The sequence below is a fragment of the Eumetopias jubatus genome, unplaced genomic scaffold (genome assembly GCF_037043125.1).
Source record: "Eumetopias jubatus isolate StellerSeaLion01/CBP00866 unplaced genomic scaffold, mEumJub1_p1.0 scaffold_8, whole genome shotgun sequence".
In the NCBI taxonomy this organism is placed as follows: Eukaryota; Metazoa; Chordata; class Mammalia; order Carnivora; family Otariidae; genus Eumetopias; species Eumetopias jubatus.
The window spans coordinates 62,644,735-62,669,073 of NW_028274814.1; the positions used below are offsets into that span (position 1 = coordinate 62,644,735).

At 38.8% G+C, this 24,339-nt stretch overlaps 1 protein-coding gene across 1 annotated transcript in view; it reads right to left on the reverse strand.

Moving 5' to 3' along the window:
• ITPR2 (inositol 1,4,5-trisphosphate receptor type 2) overlaps positions 1-24,339 on the reverse strand; it is a 499,992-nt gene that overhangs the window by 378,322 nt on the left and 97,331 nt on the right. Inside the window, exons 4-9 of the mRNA XM_028113213.2 lie at positions 24,125-24,211; positions 21,972-22,130; positions 15,977-16,075; positions 15,616-15,699; positions 15,166-15,312; positions 10,212-10,307 (exon numbers count right to left, since the gene is read on the reverse strand). Of these exons, the coding sequence (XP_027969014.1) occupies positions 10,212-10,307; positions 15,166-15,312; positions 15,616-15,699; positions 15,977-16,075; positions 21,972-22,130; positions 24,125-24,211 (672 nt within the window). The remainder of the gene's footprint in view (positions 1-10,211; positions 10,308-15,165; positions 15,313-15,615; positions 15,700-15,976; positions 16,076-21,971; positions 22,131-24,124; positions 24,212-24,339) is intronic.

Below are 24,339 nucleotides of genomic sequence, written 5' to 3' on the forward strand. Positions count from 1 at the left end.
TCAGTCAGTTAAGCATCTGCCTTCAGCTCAGGCCATGAACTGAGGGTCCTGGGATCGAGCCCCGCATCAGGCTCCCTGCTCAGCGGTGAACCTGCTTCTCCTTCTCCCTCGGCTGCTCCACCCCCATTCATGCTCTCTCTCTCTCAAATAAAAAAATAAAATCTTAAAAAAAAAGTATTATTCATAGAGAAGGTAGCATCCGAGATAAGCCTTGAAGGATGGATTGAATCATAACTGGCAGAGAAAGAAAAGAGTGAAGAAGAAAGGCAGTGCAGGGGAAATGAATGCCACATAGATAAGAAAATGAGACTTGTTCAGAGAAGACCCATAAATGTCATTTATGGAATACTTTTTATATGCTTTTAAAGGTTAATTCATTTCCCCTTACAATTATCCTATTAGAAGGGATTCTTTTTTAAAAAAAAAAGTGTATTTGTTTTAGTGAGAGAAAGAGTGGGCACATGGGGGGTAGGGCAAGAGGGAGAGAGAGAATCTCAAGCAGACTTCCCTGCTGAGCTTGGAGCGCAGGGCTCTAATCGGGGCTCGATCTCACGACCCTGAGTTCGTGACCTGAGCCAAAATCCAAGTTGGACTCTCAATCAACTGAGCCACCAGGCGCCCCCTATTAGGAGGGATTCTTCACCCCACTTTACAGATGAGGCCCCAGTGGGGCACATCAAGTGAAGTCTTCTGTGCAAAGTCACACCACTGGTGAGTGGCAGGGTCACTCAGAAGCACAAGTCTGATGATTCCAAAGCTCCATCCTTTAATTACGATACCATGTTACTTCCCTCCTGCCTCCATAAAGAGGAGGGGCATGATCCAAGGTAGGATCCAAGCCAGCCCAGACCAATGGGGCTTTCAAACCATAGGCTAATGGGTTTACATCTTCAGAAAGATTTTGAATATCACTGGGGAAGCGTTTGCAAAAACACTACATTAAAAATCCTCAACTGGCCATGGTCAGTAGAAGATGGAGACGGGATGAAAGAGGCAAAGAAACCAAGCACGGTGGTTCTAGTAAGAGGTAGCAGAGGCCTGACAAAAATAATCATGCTGAATGTAAAGGAAAAAGCAGATGCAGAAGATGTTATGGAGACCAAGTCAGTAGAATTGGAATGTGTAAACTGAGACAGAAAAATGTTTGTCATGACTCTCAGGTTTTTAACACTGCACTAAGAAAATGCACTGTTTCATGAGGAAACAATTCAATCTTAGATATATTTATTGAGTTTCAATGGCAGTGGGATATCCGAGATCAAATTCCTGGCCCACTCTAGCCGTGGGGGTGAATAACAGGGAGACTCTGAAGAGCAAAGACCCAGTATGAACCCTTGAAGGGAGTTCTCATTCGAATGGCCAAAGAGAGCTAGAAAGGAGTCAAGTAGAGAATGTCACACGTCAGAAAAGAGAAGTGGCAGAGAAAGAGAGAGAGAGAGACAGAGAAATATCATGAACACTCAGGCAATGAAAACCATGATTGTACCACAGTCAAGTGAAAGACAACTGCAACTTTCCACCTAACAAAATAGCAAGAAGCAGACAGAACCCAAGTCCACAATATATGCTCATTTTCTTAAAACAAAAATGTTAGTTTTTTATGAGGAAATGTGTTTTGATCAATTTTTATGATATTAACATTAAAATCATCACTTGTATATTTTTAAATAATTATATATCTACATGTTCTTTTTTCCAAGGCCTGGCAGTTCAGAGACAATCTATTATTCTGACTGACAAGTCTAGAAAAGAAAAGAAGGGAAAAAATAACTTTTATTAAATGCTTATATGTGCCAGGCACTATTTATATTTTGATGTATAACATTTACGTGTCTGTGTGTGTGTGTGTGTGTGTGTGTGTGTGTGTGTGTGTGTATGTGTGTGTGGAGGACCTGGTATATATATATATTCTTCTGTCATATTTATATTTACCTATACATACACAAACATACAAACCATAAACTATGGTTGATATAGTTAATGGAAAACTAAACACAGAGATATTTAAAACTATAACCCTAATATTCATAAGATTCTATGCTGATGTACAGGTTCTTGAGTACTAAGTTTTTAACTAATTAATTAAATCCGAAGTCTGTTGCACAGTTATGAAATAAGAGTTTACTGCCATCTGGTGGAAGTCTGGCCTATCTACAAACAAATAAGCTATTGCTTGCTTATTTGAAAGCACAATGATAAAATCTTTAACAAATAAAATTATTTGAACTACTCGATCTATCTTGTTCTGGAAAGGATCCTTATGGCTTTAATAATATCCCAAGAAAGAAAATGAAGAAGCAGCAGATTGGAAATTGTGATACTTGATTTATAATTGCTCCCATGACTATGGAAGAACGGTTTCCTGAGACTCCCATATAATCCCATTCAAAATATAATAAAATCACTTTCTCCCCCACTGATATGATTGTGAACTCTCCTGCACCAGTAAGGCAATACAAGTAAAAGATCCAGGGCAAATGGCCATGTGTGTGCTTACAGCCGTGCTGTGTATTAAATGCAAAAATACATGGCTGTTTGTGTTCCTTCCCCTCAAGTTACCTTCTCTCTTGCATGGCCCACAGAAACTGACATCACAGGAAGACAGCCTAACAATATGGTACTGTAAATGTTCCGGAAAGCATTATCTGACAAAGCCACAAATGGCTTCGTTCTCTAATTCACAATTAAATACTTTGTTCCACATTTTGTCCATGAGCTTCTAGCATTGCATATTTCTCAAAAATAAATTTTGGGGCACCTGGGTGGCTCAGTTGGTCAAGCGACTGCCTTCGGCTCAGTGCATGATCCTGGAGTCCCGGGATCAAGTCCTGCATTGGACTCCCTGCTCAGCGGGGAATCTGTTTCTCCCTCTGACCCTCCCCACTCTCATGCTCTCTCTCTCAAATAAATAATCTTTAAAAAAAAAGTAAATTTTGAACTCCCTAAAACAAAATAGCACTATATTGATAGTGCTATTCTTAACTAGCTTGCAGTTTATGTGCTTTGTCTCTATAGTTAGACTACAGAAGCTTCAGCATATGAAATGGTCTCAAAGCAAATGAGACCCTTCATTTCTACCCAAGCAATAGCCTCATTACAGTTTTTTGGAAAACTTGGCCTCCCTGTAAGTACTGGTTAAAAGAGAATATGAGAAGTATATGTATAAGTAGGAAGTCTATGTACAAGTATAATTTTGAGGGTGTTTTTTTTTCCTCATTTGTGCTTAGATTTAAGATTGCAGCCCTTTAAACTCACTTTGAGATTTAACGTGGTCATCTCTGGATGTTAATCATTTAAACATTACACAAAATTGATGATCTCAGATGTGTATGCATGCTGGAAATAATTGGAAAGGAGATGTCCCAGTGACTGAATTAATGTCTTTCTCCTCTACCCTGCAAACTCCCAAAGGACAAGGACAAAGTGTTGATCACCTTCGTTTTCTTCACAGTATTAACACAGTGCTTCCACCTGGTAGGCAGTCAATAAATGACTGTGTACTGTTGATTAACAGTGGTCAGGGTTTCTCAATATCGGCACTACTGGCATTTGGGGGCCAGATAATTCTCTGTTGTAGCAGCTGTCCTGTGCATAGATGTTTAGCTGCATCCCTGGCCTCTACCCACTAGATGCCAGTAGCTCCTTCTTCCCAAGCTTGACAATAAAAGTGCCTCCAGACATTGTCAAATAGCCCCTGGGCGACAGGACCACCCCAGGTGAGAATCACTGGTATAGATGAAGCAACGCAAGTCTGCCATTGAACCCAAAGACTGTCATTACCTTGTTTTTGAACTTTGGACAAAGTACATCACCTCTCTGAACCTGGGTTTCCTTTTCTGGAAAGTGAAATGATTGGATTTACAGCCTCAGTCTCTCTCTGATTCATCCATTGGATTATCTAGTATTTACTGAACATAAATTCCGTGTACAAGGTATCCAGTGGTGAGCCCCTAGATTCCACCCCCCACCTCCAGTTACTTGGCTTACAAAAAAATACCAGTGCTGGAAAAAAATTATAATCATAATAACAGTAGAAGTAGTGATAGTAATAATAACACTACTCCATATTTTTTGTCCCCTTCTCAATGGAAGTGAGGGGACCTAATAGTTGCTGAATATATTTTATGTGCAAGGTGCTGAACCCTCCATATCTTCCTTAATTCCAAAATAATCCCATGAAATATATACTATCATCTTTTTTACACACAAGGGAACTGAGATTCAGAGAGGTTAAATATCTGCTTTAAGTCAGATAGACTGTGAGCAGTATACATGGGATTTTTTTTCCCCACTACACTAGGCTCTCTTTGCCACACCGGCCAATATAAACACCATATACTCAAAAGCAATTCAAGAATTACATAATCCAATTTACCAGAAATGCCTCAAGCACATTAAAGTAATATTTGAAATTATCAATACGTGTCTGGAGAATGGAAAGGCTGAGGGAAAAGAGTAATGCCCTACCAGATCCTGCTCCTCTGACAGGAGCTGCCCCTTAATGTGAAAACGGCTCTGTTCTCATCTTATTTTTTATTTTTTTAAAGATTTTATTTATTTATTTGACAGAGAGCGAGATAGCGAGAGCAGGAACACAAGCAGGGGGAGTGGGAGAGGGAGAAGCAGGCTTCCCGCCGAGCAGGGAGCCCGATACAGGACTCGATCCCAGCACCCTGGGATCATGACCTGAGCCTAAGGCAGATGCTTAACGACTGAGCCACCCAGGCGCCCTCATCTTATTTTTTTAAATATACCTTTAAAAACCTATCTCAGAGGACTGTTTTCCCTTTATTACTGTTCCTGCTCCTTCACAGCCCTGATATGAAAAGTCAGTCCACCCCTACTTCCACTTCCTGGCTTCCTTGTCGTTCCTCCACCCCCTGGATTCTGGTTTCCACTAAAAATGCTCTCAATCACAAATTGCTGTGTTCTTGCCAAATGCTGTAAATACATTTTGTTCCCGAGCTTTTTCGGTAGCACTCACTCCTTTTTGAAACTCTAGCCTCCCTTGCTTGACATTTGCGAATTTCAACCCATTGGACTTTCCAGCTGCCTCTCTTGACTTCTCAGGCACCCCATCTGTTGTCCACCCTTGAAAGATGATGTTCCCCTGAGGTCCACCTTCAAACACCTTCTCACTCTCTTCATACTGCCTCATGATCTCATCCATGCTGATGCTGACCAGTCGAGCCAATCCCCAAACTTCTAGAAGATGCGAACCCTGTGCCCATCAGGCATTTTCACCCAGACATTTTACAGCACCTCCAATCAGACTGAGTCAAAACGGAATGGATTATTTCCTCATCAGTGCTGCACCCCTTCCCATTTTCCCTAAATTGGGAAATGACATCCCCAGTGCTCCAAAGCCAGAATCCTCCAACTCCTTAACCTTTAACATTCTGTGGATTACAGCTCCATTGCCTCCATGTCCTAAAAATGTCTTCTCCCCTTCCCCTTCTTGCCATTACCAATGCCACTCCCTTCGTTCAAATCCTCAAAGTTCCCTGAGAGTATCAGACCTTTGTCTCCTATCTGGGCTCCCTGTCTCTGAGGTGATCCCTTCCAGTTGCTAAGGCTCCAGAGCAGCTCTGTCAACTGGAACTTTCCCTGTGATGATGGAAATGTTCTATATCTGTGCTATTCAATACCCTGTAGTTATTGAGCCACCTGAAAGGTGACTAGTGTAACTGACAAACTAACTTTTTAATTTTAATAGCATTTATTTTCATTTAAATAGCCAACATGTGGCTACATTAGCCATTGCAAATTCTATAGCGGTCCTCTTTAAACACAAATTTATTTAGAACACTGTTCTTTATACCTTAAAAATAAAACCAATTCTCCTTAGCTTAATAGATATGGCCTCAAAAAAATCAGCTGCCCTACATGTCTGGCCCTACTACTCCCCTCCCACCTTCTAGCACCACTTCCAAACTCACACATAGCCTATGCGTGATACAAATATGTATCATCCACATAAAACCAGTTTGTATAATACCACACACCTCCTTGCCTGTGTAAAAGCCATCCTCACTGCCTGAACATGCTTTCTCCCCCTTCCCCACCTGCCTTACCCATCCACCAAGCAGCGCCTCCTCCGGCCTCCTCACCATTCCTTGTACCCCCTGGCATTTTAGTGCCTCCCCATAAGCAAACCACTATTCCTATTGCTATAATACATTTATCACACTGTACTGAGACCGCCTCAAGGGCAGAAATTAGATTTTCTAGGGACATCACTGGTGTCTACCAAATGTTTACAAATAGATATTCAGCCTCAGCCTCTAAGGTAACTACTTCAAACATCATTCCTCTTACGAATTAGATAAAATCCAAACCTTTCAATCAAAATCTTCAAGCAAAGGGATCTGTCACTCAATAATTCCTTTTAGAACCCCTTTCCTTGAGCCAGGCCTCCCTTTTTTCATCGTCTGCCTATGATTTGGACATTCCATAACCCTATCTGTGTCTCCTAGGCAACTTCTACAATGATTGTCCTTTTGTTTCTCTACCAATCTGTGTCTATTCCTTTCTTGGCGAACCAGGGAAAAGTTCGCCCCAAGCAAGAGCCTTCTTTGGCTAATTTCCTGCTGACCTAACTCCACCTGCACACATAATCAGCCTGACATGATCCTGCCTGTTGACCATCCTGTGGCCATTTATTGTAGACTGTCTTCCAAAGTAGGAGGTCAATTCTTTGAGAGCAGAGACATTCCTCTGTTTCCTTCTGTACATCATACTCCACCATGCTATGCATTTATCAGTCACTTAAAAAGCATATATTAAAGATGGTATGAAATCTTAAAGAGGATGTCTGTTGCTGCTGTGAATTCCAAAAATAATTTTTCCCAACTCTTGCATTTTCAACATCCTATGATGTGTGTCTTATTTTTTTAAGAGGTACCTAGATATTAAAGATAAAATTAAAAAAAGTAAAATAAAAGCCATGGAGACTTTCTCTCCTATGAATAAGGGTATAATATAAGAAAATAAGTAAGACTAGGAAGTTACAAATCCAAATGTTGGGAATGATTTGAAATTAAAGACTAGGCATTTTTAAAAAGCAAAATAATAAAAGGATAAGCATTGTGCTTTAACTACTGTCAGGGGCTAATTTCCATCTGTTGTAGAATTGGAACTGGAAATCAATTTTTTTATCAAGTGACAATGACTACAATAACTGTGATTTTGCCACACCTGAGTAGACGCTTTCACACCAGTAGGACACATACATCCTGAGATGTGACTATACCAGGATCTTAACTGACCTTAGTTGACAAATGAAATATAAAACCCTAACCTATGGATGACAGTATTTTGAGGCTAAAATTTCTCTTTTGATGGTAGAATACTACACAGAAGCACCCATTCTATTTTACTAGTTAAAATCAGTAGAAAATAAATTCCTAGTTTTCAATTTTTAGAGATGTATCTAATGCTTAATTCTCCTTCTTTCACCTTGCCATTAAAAAAAAAAAAAAGATGTTATCTCAAGTATTAAAGGTCAAAGAAGAGATCCTCCAAGTACACCAGACTCTTTAATGAACAAAATAGCATCTGGCATTTAAAGTCATATTCTCTAAAGACAGAATAAAGAGTCTTTCAAAGTCTTTTCAAGGAATGAACTGCTTTCTATTTCTCAATTTTTAATAAATTCCTTTATATATTGAGGTCTTAGATCTTCATTAAAGTTAATAAACAATTTAATTCTTGGGGCGCCTGGGTGGCTCAGTCATTAAGCGTCTGCCTTCAGCTCAGGTCATGATCCCGGGGTCCTGAGATCGAGCCCCACATCGGGCTCCCTGCTCAGCGGGAAGCCTGCTTCTCCCTCTCCCACTCGCCCTGCTTGTGTTCCCTCTCTCGCTGTCTCTCTCTCTCTCTCTCTCTGTGTCAAATAAATAAATAAAATCTTTAAAAAAATAAAAATAAAAAAATAAACAATTTAATTCTTAACAATCTGGTCATTTGAATGTGTCAATGATACAAGTTTTAATTGCAGAAATTAACTAAGAAAACTAATAATGTATAATCATGTCAGTTTGCTATAGAATGTCAGTAGTTAATATAGCCATTGATTGAAGTAAATTAAGGAAGAAGAGTCACTAACATAAGATCCAAGAGAATTTTGATACTAATTTCTTATCTTTTATAGGACATCTAATAGACTTTTCTAATTCTTTTTTTTTTAGGATTTTATTTATTTGACAGAGAAAGAGATAGCAAGAGAGGGAACACAAGCAGGGGGAGTGGGAGAGGCAGAAGCAGGCTTCCCGCTGAGCGGGGAGCCCAATGCGGGGCTTGATCCCAGGACCCTGGGCTCATGACCTGAGCCGAAGGCAGATGCTTAACGACTGAGCCACTCAGGTCCCCCTAATTCTTATTTAGACAAGATTCTCTACCTTACTGCTTAATTTTGCATCAAAGTGTTATTTTTCAAAAAAGTTACTTCAAAACATTCATGGTGTAAACAGCCCATAAATTGCAAAGCTATATTTCATTTATTGGAATAGATTCATAAATAATAAGTCAGATATTTATAAAAGTAAGAGTAATCCCTATTTCTCATAATAACTTAACCATGCCAGCATCACCTCCTGGATGCTTACCATGAGCCACACGTTAGGTCAAGCACTTTACCTCATTTAATTACCTTAATACTCATATTATATAAATGTTGTGATTATCCCCATTTTCCAGAGGAAAAAATTGGAGCTTAGAGAGATTAATTTGCCCAAACATGGCTCCAAATGCCACTCAGATAAAAATCCCAAAATCTTCTTTCCATCCTCTAAGCTTATAGAAGTCTGAATAGCTTCCTTATATTCATTCATTCATTCAAAAAAATATTCATCAAATCCAATCCTTTCTAAGTACCAGGCACTGCCCTAGATGCCGGGGACACAGTGGTGATGTTAAAAAACAAAAAAAGAATCCCTGCCTTCAGAGAGCATACATTTTGACAGAGAATGTTGAGAAAATAAAATGTACAGTAAGTGAGATAGTGGTGAGTACTATGAAGACAATTATGGCAGATTAATAGGAGGCAGAAGGTAATGGTGTTGAGTGTGGTTTAGACAGGGCTCAGCATGTTTACAGAAACTTCCTGTTTCCCACACCTTTTCCTCATCACTTCTGCATCCCCAGTTCCTTATCCTCCCTCACATCCAAAACCAAAAGTTGGATAAGTAATACTAAAAATTCTAAGGCCAAATTCTGGTTTTGAATCCCAGAAGAAACCCTATATTGAAAAATAAAAACAGAGATGAGGAGAGTAGAATGAATGGGTATTTTCATGCATCTAAAAAACAAATATTTTCAAAATTATTTTTACACTGGATAACCAAACTTTAATTAAGTCATTTCTAAAACTTCAATGCTGTTACTTCTAGCCACTCTTCATAGCTACCTGACTGTCAACATGCTTTTAGTGGAGAAAGAAAAGACCTTTATTTGTTTTGACCATTTTTATTAACAGTTTCAGGACAGTTCAGTGTCTCAGGAAGAAACACCTTTCCTCTCCAATGGTTTGAACAATAAAAGCCATCCATCAGTGAAACCAGTTTCAGTGAAGATGACCTGAAACTATCAAGGCTCTACTACACCAACAATGAGTTGATCGTGTCTCCAGTGCAGACATTCTGAAAGAGTGAAGCTAATAAAAAAGTCTAGAACAAATTGCATACATATGCAAATTAGATACTCTATTGCCCTCGACCTTAAAGTAAACCAACCACCAGTGTTCTGTTGTTATTGTTGTTTTAATTTTTTTAAAGATTTATTTATTTATTAATTTTAGAGAGGGAGAGAGAGAGAGAGAGCATGAGCACACGCACGCGAATGTGGGGAGGGGCAGAGGGAGTGGGAGAGAAAGAATCTCAAGCAGACTCTGGGCTGAGCACGGAGCCCAATGCGGGGCCAATTCCAAGGCCCTGAGATCATGACCTGAGATGAAATCACAGTCACACACTTAACTCGCTGAGCCCCCGAGGCCCCCCTTGTTGTTTTAATTTTTAAGATAAAAATCATTGCAAGGCTTCGATTAATATTCACATTTTAAGAATAATTTATATGCCGATCCAGATCATGATAGACAATAATCAAATTTGGTATAATGACTGTTCCTATAAATACAACATCTTTTGGAGAACCTAATTGCTTATTTCACTATTTCAGAGTCAGAGATTTAATAGCACTGTATCCATTAGTCTTACCTCTGCAGCTAAATAGTTCCCAGTTGCAAGGTGTTTAAATCTGAACAAGCTGTTCCATTGTCCAGCACCCCCGCGGCATGGGTCATGGTGAACGACCTACAGACAAAAAGAGCAACAACAATAAAGCCTAAAAGATATTCATGTTGCTAGCAAGCAGGTGCCCACAGTTTATACAAAGCGTTCGCCTGTTAATGCTAACTTGTCAAATCCAATATATGTTTTCATGAGAGGACAACATGGCAGAAAAACAAAATTTCCCACAAATGGGCAAGAGGCATAACAGTTCGCTCACTGTGTGCATGCATGAGGCTCATGCCTTAAATGTGTAAATATGGTCTTGCTCCAAGAGACAGGTTTCCCAGGCCAAAACTGGAAATACTGAGGGGTTCTGCCCCATTTGTTATTCAAATATTCATTCAACAAATCATATTAAAACCTTTCTATACATCAGGTACTCTTCTAGGCAACAGGGTCACAGCAATGAATGAGACTAGAGCTTTCAATAAATAAGATTTGGCAAGTGCCAGGAGGAAATAAGCAGAGCGCATGACTGAATAACTAGGGTAGGCTTCTTGAGATGCTGCGATTAGCCCAGGCCTGTCCGACATGACATGTGAGCTGAAACCTGCAGGATCAGAATGAACAGTCACGTAGAGAGATCAGAAGATAGCATTCCAGGCAGAGAGAACCACAAATGCCAAGGCCTGGAGCTCTCAACGAACTTAATTCTTGGCCCTTTCCACATGTGCTTTTTTATTAATACCATGGCCTTAGATACCTGTCCTTGGAATTGGCCTTGCCCCAGATGCTGAGCCACTAGGCTCACTGAGAATAAAAGGAGATGCTCTGAAGCAGGTGCCTTGGGGCAGTCACAAAGCCTACAATTTGCAGCCTGAAGATGACTGTGTTTGAGTCCCAGCTCTACCAGTTCCTACGGTATGATCGCAGCAAGTAATTTAACATCATCAAGCCAGTTTCATCATGTACAAAATGATTTTAATTCATAGGATTGTTTTGAAGATTAAGTACTAGGGAACTTTTCATTATTCTCCCCCAACAGGTGACCTTCTTTTTGGTAACACTGACCCCTCCCCTTGGAATCCTGCACAGCCTCAGATTCTGTGTGCTGCTGTATATAACCTCCTAATGCTTTTGCTAGACTCTAGCCTCCAGGTCTTCCCCTACTCTGATAGTTCAAATAAGATAATAATTATGAAAATACTTCAAAGTGGAGGAAGTCTAAAAAAGAACCACTCTCCCTGTGACCAAATACCTACCCATCCTCCAAGGCTAAGTTCTAAGTTCTCAAATCAAACTTCTTCCACAAATCTTTTGCAATCACACCGGCTACCATCGAACTCCTTTGACGAAGGCATAGATACCTTTGACACTCTGATCAAATCTATTGGTGGTCTCAGGAACATACATACACATTTGTATACAGCTGCTAGAAGTTCATGAATAACTTGAAGCTCACCACGGATCCCGGACTAAGAACTGCTATCCCAGACACTAGTAGGTCTAGCAATACCAGTACGATGCCCTAGGGGACAACTGGAGATACAGAAAGGAGGGTGTTTTCATTCATCCAGTGATTTTGGAGGGATGCTACTGGCATCATCGGGCGTTGGCTAAGATACTATATATGCTGCAAGTCTCAGGGGAGTTGAGCGCAGGCTAGATATTGTGTGTGGCACTCGGGCCCCACCCCACCCTTCCAAGCGCTCCTCTCGGTATCTCTGTGAGGGTGGAAAGCCCCACCAGCAGGGTTCTGGAGTCATTCCATTAGGATGGAAAGCAGAGAAAAGTAGACAAAAGCTTCCTCTTCAGGGTCCGATGAAGGGGCTCCTGCAAGGTGATGTGGGCACCTCCTGAAGCGAGGGGGAGAGGGCTGAGGGCTCAGAGGAGGAGCAGTGGTGATTTTCGGCATTGCCTGATCTTCAAATAAGACCATGTTCCCTACCCTAGTTTTCCCCGTCCGGTCCTTCCAGTAACACTGAAACCTGATTTCCTACACCAATACCTCTTTGCTTGAAACAACCTCAACCACGCTGACTGACACAGCGCACCATAGAGATATGTCCCACAGCCCACCTCGTTCAAACCTCCTGCAGAAATGAACCTGCCACAAACAGAAATTGGTAATACTTTAACATACAATCATATTAAAAAGTTTTCATAACAAGTTGGATGACAAGTCCAGTAATTGAAGAGAAATTCACTACGAAGCTTAACTGAGTGTAAGACATTATTTCAGAATTATTAAATAATGGATTCATTCTCTCCATGTTGACTGCTCGGTATTTTCAACTACACGTGTTGTTGGAAAGGATTACGATGCAGTGATACAGTTACAGCAAAATCTATCAAACTAATAGTAAATAGATAAGAGAAGATTCACAATTCCTTTAAAAGACTTAGAGCCAAATATCACATAGGTGGAGACACATGAAATGAGGGGAACTCCCTGTATGGGGAAGTCACTATTTGACTTTTTTATGACTGTATTTTATTAATAAAGCTTTAAAATTATACCTCACATTATTGCTATCCCTATATTTCTTTAATTCTTTAGAGCACAATGAGGGGTGCCTGGGTGGCTCAGTCGTTAAGCGTCTGCCTTCAGCTCAGGTCATGATCCCAGGGTCCTGAGATCAAGCCCCACGGCTCCTTGCTCAGGGGGAAGCCTGCTTCTCCCTCTCCCACTCCCCCTGCTTGTGTTCCTGCTCTCACTGTGTCTCTGTCAAAAAGTAAATAAAATCTTTAAAAAAAGTTCTTTAGAGCACAATGGTAAGAAGTCTACGGCACGAAAAATACATATTTTAATTATGTATTTATTTGGGGGCTGCCTGTTATCTTTCAGGCTTAGCCTGATAAAAGACATTGTCAGGTAGACTTCATGGAAGAATATAAGGTAGTTTTGGTGATGGTTGTTTTTCCTGAGACTTTCTCAATTCCCTGTAAACCTATCCTCTTGAAGGATAAGGTCTCTTCTGAATGCTAGAGACTGAAAGTATGCCTCAATATGTAGTGGGGTTTCAAGAAAGAAAATACGCTTTTTGTACTAGTTCATCTCTATTCTAAACCATGTCATAACTTAGAGAATTGTTGTGATGTTACATTTATAATTAAGGTTCAGCTCATTGGCATAAACATCATACTTCCTCATTTTCTGTCTCAATAGTCTGTAATTTGTGTTGTTATCCCTATTTCAATATGTTTATTTCCTTTTTTTTTAACCATGGACAAATAAATGTGTTCTGTTATTACTTCCCTTAACACAAGATCATGAGATAGTCAAGGGCCCACATTTACCCCTGCTCTTTCATTTTCCTGTACTTGTATAGAATGTCTTTTTTTTTTTTTTAAAGATTATTTATTTATTTATTTGAGAGACAGAGAGAATGAGAGAGAGAACGCGAGATGGGGGGAGGGTCAGAGGGAGGAGCAGACTCCCTGCTGAGCAGGGAGCCCGATGTGGGACTCGACCCCGGGACTCCAGGATCATGACCTGAGCCGAAGGCAGTCGCTTAACCAACTGAGCCACCCAGGCGCCCCAAATGTCTTTTTTTTTTTAAGATTGTATTTATTTGAGAGAGAGAGAGACAGCGAGAGAGAGAGAGAGTGCACAAGCAGGGGGAGCAGCAGAAGCAGAGGCAAAGGGAGAGGGAGAAGCAGGCTCCCCATTAAGCAGGGAGCCCAAGGCAGGGCTCGATCCCAGGACCCCGAGATCATGATCTGAGCTGAAAGCAGACACTTAACCGACTGAGCCACCCAGGCGCCCCTGTATTGAATGTCTTCTGATTGTCTTGTCTTCTACCACTTCTTTCAAATCCAAATGTATTCATTCAAGATAGGTACAAATATTACACCTTCTAGAGTAATTATTTACATGTTGAAATACATATTATTTTATTATCAATTATTTATGATAAATTATTTTCCTTTTGTTTTTTTCTAAATTGGCATTTAGGGATGTCATTAATTTTTAATAATGTAAATCTATAAGTAATATTACCTATGAATTTCATTTTAAGATATTAAAGAAGTGCCACAAAATATATGCTGTAAAAGGGAAGTGATGGGTTTAAAACAGTTGAGAACCACCGCTATTGGCCTGGATGTCCATTAAATCAGGATGGAACTTATCAAATGTCGGCTTGTTCATAGGTAATTATGTCCATCTTATCTCCTCCACCACACAGAAGGATCCTTTAAAGAAAAATCCATACCTTACATTTTCTTAATTACTCTACCATATTGGCAACATTTAAAAAATACTTTTTAGGGCGCCTGGGTGGCTCAGTCGTTAAGTGTCTGCCTTTGGCTCAGGTCATGATCCCAGGGTCCTGGGATCGAGTCCCGCATTGGGCTCCCTGCTCAGAGGGAAGCCTGCTTCTCCCTCTCTCACTCCCCCTGCTTGTGTTACCTCTCTCGCTGTGTCTCTCTCTGTCAAATAAATAAATAAATTCTTTTAAAAAAAAAAAGAAATACTTTTTAAAGGATGGATGAATTCTTAACTATGGTCTCCTCATCCAATAAAAATGGCATTCCCCAGAAGAAACAAATTTTTTCTCCATGACTGTACAGTTCTGGTATCTGTCTTTACCTAAAGTGAGTGAAAGTTCCATCATAACTCCAATGCCATTTGAGGCACATCACCTGCAGTCCGATCAGTCTTGACAACATTTCACAATGCATTTTTAAAAAAAGCAACCTCTATATATTCCCTTATTAGATGAAAGAGAGAGACAGGAAAAGAGATGCCCCAGAGAGGATAGGTAAAGGAAGCAGCAACATTTCAAACTGATCACAGTAATGAAGAGTTAGTCCACAAATACTACTGTGTTATGGGTTTATCATAAATGATGCATTTAACAAGAAAATAATCAGCCTAGTAACTCTTGTCTTTTTTATATAAATATTTATTAAAATCCAAAAAATATTTGTGCACCTCTATTTCCCAGAGCGCTTTAGAACTGGTAGCAGAAGTAGCTGACTGACGCAAGGTTGTCCGAAGGAAGATGTGCTGTTTTTTCTCATATTCATCACAAGTCAGAAACTTCTCTTGTTCTGCATGAAACAACCTAACAACATCACCCTAGGAAAACAGGAAGAGAACACTGTATTTCCAAGAGAAGTCTAAACAAATAGACATAAGAAGCAGATGTCTCCTGGTTTTTCTACTCTGGGCCCTTCTGCTACTTAGTTGGCTTTTAATGATTATTTATACATGTCAAATTATAGAGAAGAAAACTCAATGAAACACTCATAGTGACTATATTAAGGTTTACAATCATCTTCTGAACTATGAATACTACTGAATACACAGGTTTTACATCCAGAAGTTTAGTAAGACTACTTTCAATTCTTCTAGCAAATGTTCCATGTAGCACATACTTACTCCTTTTAGTACATCCTCTCGATAGGAACTATATTTCATGAATAAAGTGATTTTCCAGCTAGTGTTGCAATTAACGGCATTCACCTATTAATGAAGAATGTGAAATTGTAAAACTGTGATTCCATTTTATACCAGAAATTATTCCTCCAACTAGTAAAAAAGAGAAAAAAAGATAACTCTGGACAATAAAGTATGTACCTCAACACAAATACCATCCAAAAATAGTAATTACCATCTACGCAGATCTTAGTAATATTAATTAGCATAATCACGTTCATGATAACAATGAATGAAGCTGTGAGGTTTTTTTTCCTCTCATGATAAAAATAAACAAATTCATTTTCTTTCCTCCTGAACTTACCTCCTTACATCCTGGGTTATCGAGAAGCTCTATGTTGCTGGCATGCAGTGGTTGTCCTGCGTTCACAGGCATCAAAACAACTTTATCACCCACAACAATCTAGGAATCAGAAATAAGTTGTAACTGAGACACCAAGCAGATCTGTGGTGCTATATCTGAAGCTAGAAATAACTGCAGGGAAGTCCAGTTATTGACCTAATACCTGGTCTGGCTTCCACACAAATCTTAACTCAATTCTTTTTCTCTTTGAGTAAAATATTTTCTGATAAATGATCATCTAGTCATGTTTCATAGTGCCTAGCAGCCTGGATTCATAAAACTAGTGTGGACCCTTTTCTTATTAGTCTCCCATTTCAGTAAGAACTTTTTCAATGTCAATAAATAGGATGTTACCCCTGCATCCCGGGGGCTTATGCCGTGAGTGCAGCAGCAGAGCAAGTGAATGCATCTGCCACAATCAATCTGCCTAAATAGTAGAACCACATCAAGTGCAAGCAGAAAGTGTTATTCATTTGTATTATCTATGGGATTAAAAACAAGTCTGTTAAATTTGAAATTTCCCATCATCCCAAAAATACATTAAATATTCTAATGTCATCTGGATCCAGGAAATGCCCAATTCGGTATGACCTTGTAGAAATATGCTTATTGTTTGGTCCTGGAGCATCTGCTTCATTCTTATTTTAAACATCCAAAACTAATATTGCTCTTTAAATTTTGAAGTTCAGTTTTAAATTAAAAAAAATTTAACTTAAAATTTTTTTAATTAGGGGGTGCCTGGCTGGCTCAGGTGGTAAAGCATGCAACTCTTGATCTCAGGGGAGTAGAGATTACTGAAAAAAATAAATAAAATATATATAAAAAAATTTTTAGTTGGTTTTGGGAGAAATGCTCCAGAGAAGTAGGTCGAAGTTGATTTTTCATTTATGTTATCATTAACAATGTCCAATTTATCTTCAAGAATTTCTATTCATAACTCAAATTGTGGGAAATGAAGTTATGTTTTCTTTTTTTTTTTAATGATTTTATTTATGTATTTGTCAGAGAGAGAGAGAGAGCACAAGCAGGGGGAGTGGCAGGCAGAGGGAGAAGCAGGTTGCTCGCTGACAAGGAGCCCACTGTAGAACTCAATCCCAGGACCTTGGGATCATGACCTGAGCTGAAGGTAGACACCTAGCTGCCTGAGCCACCCAGGTGCCCCTAAGTTATGCTTTTTTAATGGTAATAATGAACAGTTTAATTTTATAGTTACTAAAGTTTCTCTTGTTACAACCCATTAGAAGACTTATCACTGTATGGGGTGCCTAGGTGGCTCAGTCGCTTAAGCCTCCGACTCTTGACTTCAGCTCAGGTCATGATCTCAAGGTCCTAGGATTGAGTCCTACATTGGGGTCGATGCTGATCACAGAGCCTGCTTGTCCCTCTCCCTCTGTTCTTCTTTACACTCCCTTCTCTCAAATTAATAAAATCTTTTTAAAAATAAAAGACTTACTACTATATAAGACCTACACTTTCAATTCTCATATAGAATTGCTCACCAGCTCAGAAATGAAAACTAATACCTTCTCTTTGCATATTTCTTACTGAGTATTAGAGTACATTAGTTTGACAGATAACTGAAAAATTAGGCCTCAGAAAATAAGAATAAACAAAACTTCTCCTCCCTTAACCTAGACCAAGACTTTCAGGAACATAATTTCTTATTTCCAACATAAATTAAGCTTTTATGGGTTATATACAGGAGCTACATTCACACAAAGTACTGTTGTCACAAACTATGATAAAGAAGCCTCAAGCTCACTATTCGAGCAAAGGGAAATTGTTCTTAGGTTTGCAGAAGTAGCTTCTACTGCTCATAGGATTGGTCTCTATTCATCACCTGCCTTTCAAGTCCATCATCAGTTGGGTGCTGGGGCCGTGACTCACCAAAGCCATCACAGAAGCTCTCTATGCACAGATAAGGGGATATCATCAAGAAACATGAAGTGAGAGGGTGAGGGGGCTGAGCCGGGTTCTCTTTGTGTAAAAAAGGGAGGGAGGGAGGGAGGAAGAGTACATGCATCAGAAATCTTTCCAGGGATTTACTGTGGTACAGGGGACAGACAACGAGGAGATGGAAAAAAGGATGAGACTTTAAGCAATACATCTTTATATTGTTTTCTATCTTTGAACCAAAATTGGTAAGTATTTTTAAAAATTAAATATAAGCAAAAACATATAAACTCACCATGACATAAACATATTTCCAACATCCCCTTCCAAAACATACACACACACACACACACACACACACACACACACACACACACACACACACTTATTATTGCACATGACACCAAGGTAGCTTCAACTCTCAGGGCCAAACAGAAGTCTACGTGGCCATTCTTACTACAAATACCGGGACTTAATACACTCCCTGCCTGTGCTGCGTCTGATCTTCCAATTTCTTAAAGGACAATTGGATTTGGTCTACAATGTCATGCTTGTCTGCATTGTATAAATATTAGCCAATAAGCTGCTAAATATAATGATATATTCTAGCTATGTCTTTCCAATTAAAAGAATATTTTTGTTTGCACTTATATCCACTGATCTATGTCTTACTATTTTACTCTAGTTTTCTGTAAGCTTTGGGTCAACCCATATGTTATATTTATTTCAAAACACCGCCCAGAAAGTCTTCTAATGTATATTTTTAAGAGACCAGCCATATAGGCAAAATGCTCTAAACACCAAGGGTTCATAAGAACGTTATTCACAAAGAGAATCTAACATTAACTCACTAATTTCCAAGTCCTCAGTCTTGTTCTTGACAACAGTTACTTTGACTAACCAAGATGAAAAAAAAATCTTGCAGATGGATTGGACAAGAGGCTAATCAAAAGAAATAAAAAGAACATTAGAGGTGCCAAAAAGAACACAAAGTGTGACAAACTCTCTGTCCTCAGGGAATTCACACCTAATTAGATAACTTGGTAATATGCTCTGAAGAACGTAGCACTGGGCTGGTCCACTGATGTGGTCTGATGCCTTCTGAGAAGCTGTGTTATTTAAAATAAGGAACTTGAGGGTGCAATCATTTTCTGCCATGTCATGCTCACCCTAGTACACAAGCATCTTTTAAAAATTCCAATTCCAAAAGCACTTCTGTTGATTCTATGCAACAGCCATGAAGATCCAAGCTGAGATTTTACTGGAAATAAAGAGTAATATAATGCCACTGGCAGCTACTTTTCTTTGGAAGTGACACCTGGCGTGACATTGCAGTAGAAGCCAACATATCAGGGATCTATCTAGTCCTGCCTTTGCTAGAATTCCAAGAGAACTAGTTTTGCAAAATAACAAAATCTACTTGCTATTTGAAGAGGCTCTTTGCCTAAGAGTTGAATTTTTCTTTTCACTGAAAGAATATCTGGGCTTTCCTCCTTTTTAAAATCTACCACTGGGGCGCCTGGGTGGCTCAGTCATTAAGCGTCTGCCTTCAGTTCAGGTCATGATCCCAGCGTCCTGGGATCAAGCCCCACATCGGGCTCCCTGCTCCGCGGGAAGCCTGCTTCTCCCTCTCCCACTCCCCCTGCTTGTGTTCCTTCTCTCGCTGTGTCTCTCTCTCTGTCAAATAAATAAATGAAATCTTTTAAAAAAAATCTACCATCAAGGTAAAGAACTAATGTCTTCTTTCATCAAAGTTGAAAATGAAAAATTAACCACTCAATCATGGGAAAATAAATGAAAATGAAATATTTATGTACTCTGCTATCCCCAATGACTTTCTAACTAAACAACAGCAAACAAGAGCCTCTTTACAGCTGGAAAGTTGAGGGATCCATGAATCTATTTTTCCCCCAAAACTACCCAACTGACCCTTCTATAAATGGTAGAAACCACTGATTTTTGAGGATATGAGCATTTTTCTCCCCAAACTATCATCAGCCTCATTCTTACATTTCATTTCAGTCACTGAAAATCTTATTGGTTACTTACAACCTGAATCACAACTTACTAATTACTTAATAGTAAAATAAAAGTTTAAAAATCCTTTGAACTTTATAATTTCTTCTTCCTAGCTTACTATACTTTTAAAGAAAATCAGTAGTAATTAAATCACTTGTTATGAAGTGACAGTATTTGCAACTGCCTTCAATAAAATACATTTTGGAATTTTAGAACAATACTTATTGCTAGGGAATGCTACCTATTTCTAGGGAAGAAAATGAACATTACAATACAATTATTTATGCGCCAAACCAGGGATGTGGGTGTGCTTATGTTTTCACAGCAACCTTAATCACATACAACAGCTACATAGTGGTGAGCAAAAATCGTGAGATGTTCCAGCAAAAAGCAATGTGGAAGGTTGTTTTAGCCATGCTTTATGGAGCACATCTATATAAGGAGGACTTCTACATTGCACTTAACAATTACATTGTCCATTTTACCAAGACAGAATGTTTGGGTGGGAGGCCCCCCCACCCCAGTACAACTAATTATTTGAAATAGTTCATTACATTCAACTCTCAGTTGATCCTATAAAGGCATTTGGGAGCAGGGAAAGGAATAGATAGAATGAATAAATAAAGAGAATGAATTAATAAAATCCACAGCTAATCTAAAGGCCCTAATTTATCCAATCATTTCCTCATATTCCCTCAGAAATTCAGCTCGGGTTTTACTCAAAATCAAGTCTGATTTTCATTGACCACTTACAGACTGGGACACTGCTCCATGGGAGACTGGAGAGGGAAAAAAAGCATTACAAGAAAGGGCACCAGAAGACATGGGGTGTCCATAAACTGCATAATCAGTCCCTATGTAACTGAGAGTTGATTGTAATTAACTACCTACTGAAATTAAAATATATATCATGCTCACAGCACACATCATTGATGACAAATAATAAACAAGTAGAAATTTTTTTCTTAAAGGAATCCAACACAAGACTTAAGGTGCATTACATTCCTGCATGCCATGCATCTCCCAAACCTTACCTAAGGAGGGTATCATCAGATAATTTATTAACCAAATTAAACCATGAAGCTTGCATCCTGTGGAATTGAATTTGTATTTCAAAATTCGCTGAAAATATAGACTCACTATAAAAGAGGACACTTCTAGAACAAGAAATATCCAAAACATATTTAAAATGTAATCAAAGTATTGAGAACACTGTCAGAATAATTATACTTTTATATTGCCTTGAATTCATAACATTAATTTTTTTAAAATCTCAACTATTTTTCTTAATCACCTGACCCAATACTTGCAAGGTGTTCTATTTAAGAAAGTTATTTAGCATTTATCGAGCATTTTCCATGTGTTAGGAACTGTCATTTGCTACTTTATTACAAACAAAAATATCCAACAATTGATCCTGTTGAATCATTTCACATAATTTTTATTTTCCCTACTCCATAAACTAGCAGAAAATACTTTGGCAACTACTAAAATTTACATGATACGACATACCTGTATTCCAAAACATATTTTAAATACTGTCATCAATAAGCAAGTGCCTATCTATATAGCTCCTCATACGTTATACATCTTTAAGATTTATACACTGTAAACAGCTGACCATAGAGCCAGTAAATGAAATATTGCCATAATTCACTGTTACTCTATTAATTCAAAGGGATAAAAAACATTTCCTAAGCATAGCTTTCTCCTTACAACCATGCTCCCTTCTGATTAGGAAAGGAAGTAAATTCTACCTCTCCTTTAAAAGGTTCAGTCAATGTTAACATTACTTAAATTCTTTCACATGAATTCCAGCTGGAAGATGATTTTTTAATTAATCTCAATTTTGTCTTTTTATGATTCCCAAGCACAATGTGCATTATAAATAAATAGTTCTAGCCTATTCAAGAGATTACCATAAAAATAATGTGTTGATTGAAAACTACATGTTCTTTCTTTGTGCTATCTGGATTCTCTCACTTATTAAGAATTACTGTCTTTAGGAACACGCTGTTTCTCTATTAATTTTATTTTTACATACATTGTCACCCTCACTTCTCAGCTTCCAGAAGGGATGAATATAAAACCAAGACCCTTCGTTTCCTGCAACATCCAAGGACACACGCATGGCATTCTTCTCCAGTAAAGCAGGTAATCTCTTGTTGACAGTCAGATACTTGTTGCTTTTTATATGCAGCAGCTGTGGGGAAAAAGACATTACCGCCTTTATTCTTTGATGTCCTCTGTTAATTACATGTATGTGTTTGTACATATATCTTGTGCTCACATAATCCTGCTTGATGTGCAGGTTAAACAAAAGCACTCTTCAAACTTCACACTCACCATCTTTCCAAGCTGACTTTCTTTGGGCTCCTCCTCACCTCTACCCCACAATGAACCAGGCACATGGAGAAATCAAACAAGAGCACATGTCTGAAAATTTTTATCTACTGATAAATAATATGATAAAACCAGGCTTCCCGAAGGAGACCAGGAAATGCCCCCAAATCACATTTTCTTCATTTCTTGCACAGACACAAAACCAGAATATGCTAAAAAATAACCAAGAAACTAAAATAATGCACCGAACCTCTTAGTATCATGAACTATCCTTGCCATGGACAGCCCTACTTCTTCCTCTATGAAGAGGCGAGCTTTGCATCCCAAATAATTCCTGCAGGAGGACACCGATCCTACTCCCTTCTCAGATGAGCAAAGAAGCACCATTTCTCAGACTTTTTGGATGCCATGGACCAAACCTTTCCAAGACATTATTCTACCGAGTAGGAAAGCTAAAACAAACAACCTTTCCTGTCTATTATGACAATCATTTCAAAACAGAATGGTCATTTTACTATCCACAATATAAGAAAGAAATTATCTCATGAGCCAATGAAACCCTCCTGGCCCAACCCTGCTCCTTCAAAATCTGCCTTGATAGAGCACATGGCTCGGTCCCACTGACCATGCAAACATTTGCACTTCCGGTTCTTGACAAGAAACATAAGCTCCTCTTGCTGGCACCTCACATTAATCAAACCTTGGTTAAGAAAAACTCTATTTATGGAGGATTGCTCAAGGGACATGCAACCCACCCATGCCACAGGTATCATATAATCTCATTAGATGAAGTCCTACATTCTGGTTGTTGCAGATCCAGGCACTCTCAGCATGTCCCAGGAGAGGGCTGCTTTGACGGTCCTGTGCACTGGCATTTTGCCATTGGCCAATAACAAAACATCAGGCAATATTATTTTTTAAAACAGCTCTGTGAAACACCTCATTGTAGTGTTTACTGTAAGGAAGTTGTGAAGGCTATTATTTACTCTATTAAACAGTGTCCTCTTTATGAGAGCTCACTGGAGGAACACGTCTCTGGTCTTCCTGGGAACATTTGCGCTTCTAGACCTTTGACTTAGTTCTATGTTAAGGACCTCCTAGGGGAGTGCTATAATATACTATGCTTCCCTTACAGCAAGGTGAGCAATGAAAAGGCTTCCAAGCAAAGCTGGCTGGACTTCACAACTTGGATTTTATAAACATGCCTCCGCTCTGACTTCACCTCTTTCATTTAACCACTCTTTTCCCTTTGACGCAGTTGCCTTATTTATTTCTATTTTATCTTATGTGGTATGTATTTTTGAAAATGCCTTACATTCTTTTTGGAACAAGGTGGGGCATATATTAACAAATAAATCAAGTAAAAAGTTAAAAGATCTAAGTGAAACACAAGAGAGGAATGCAGGTGAGATAAATCAGTGTGCACACTCATTGAAATAAATCATTTAATAACAACTCAAGGACAATTTCCATATAAAAGTACAATATGAAAACTTTCCTCTCTCTACAAAATGAAAAAATACAGCTTCGTGTGTTACATGGTAGTCCCATTAATTCTGAAGGAAGATTTTACTACAGGCCTTTAGAAATGATGTTTCCCCATCTTCCTCCTTTTGATGTAATGACCTGTGCATACATCTAGATTAACTCACTTTCTTACGTGTACACATCAGACTTATTCACAAACATATAGAATACTGTGCTGAACATCACCTGAAAATATCACAATATCCATAATTGCCATCAAAGAACAAACTATTGTATCCCCAATTTTAATGCAGCTTGACATTCCTATGCAAATGCAAATTATCCATAAGATATTGACCTTTTTTAAGAGAAAGTAAATAGACTTACTTGTATAACATTACTGTATTTCACAATTTCTCCCAACAGTTTCTTATTCTCTGATTCATTTTGTTTTTGTTCCAGTTCTGCAGCATGCTGTAAAATGATTATCAAATACTCAGCATGGAAACATAGTAAACAGAGTACAATAATTAACAAAGAAACAAGGTTATTTTGGGAACAAAGACTATAACCATGAATAAAATAGGCTGGCTGCTTTACTC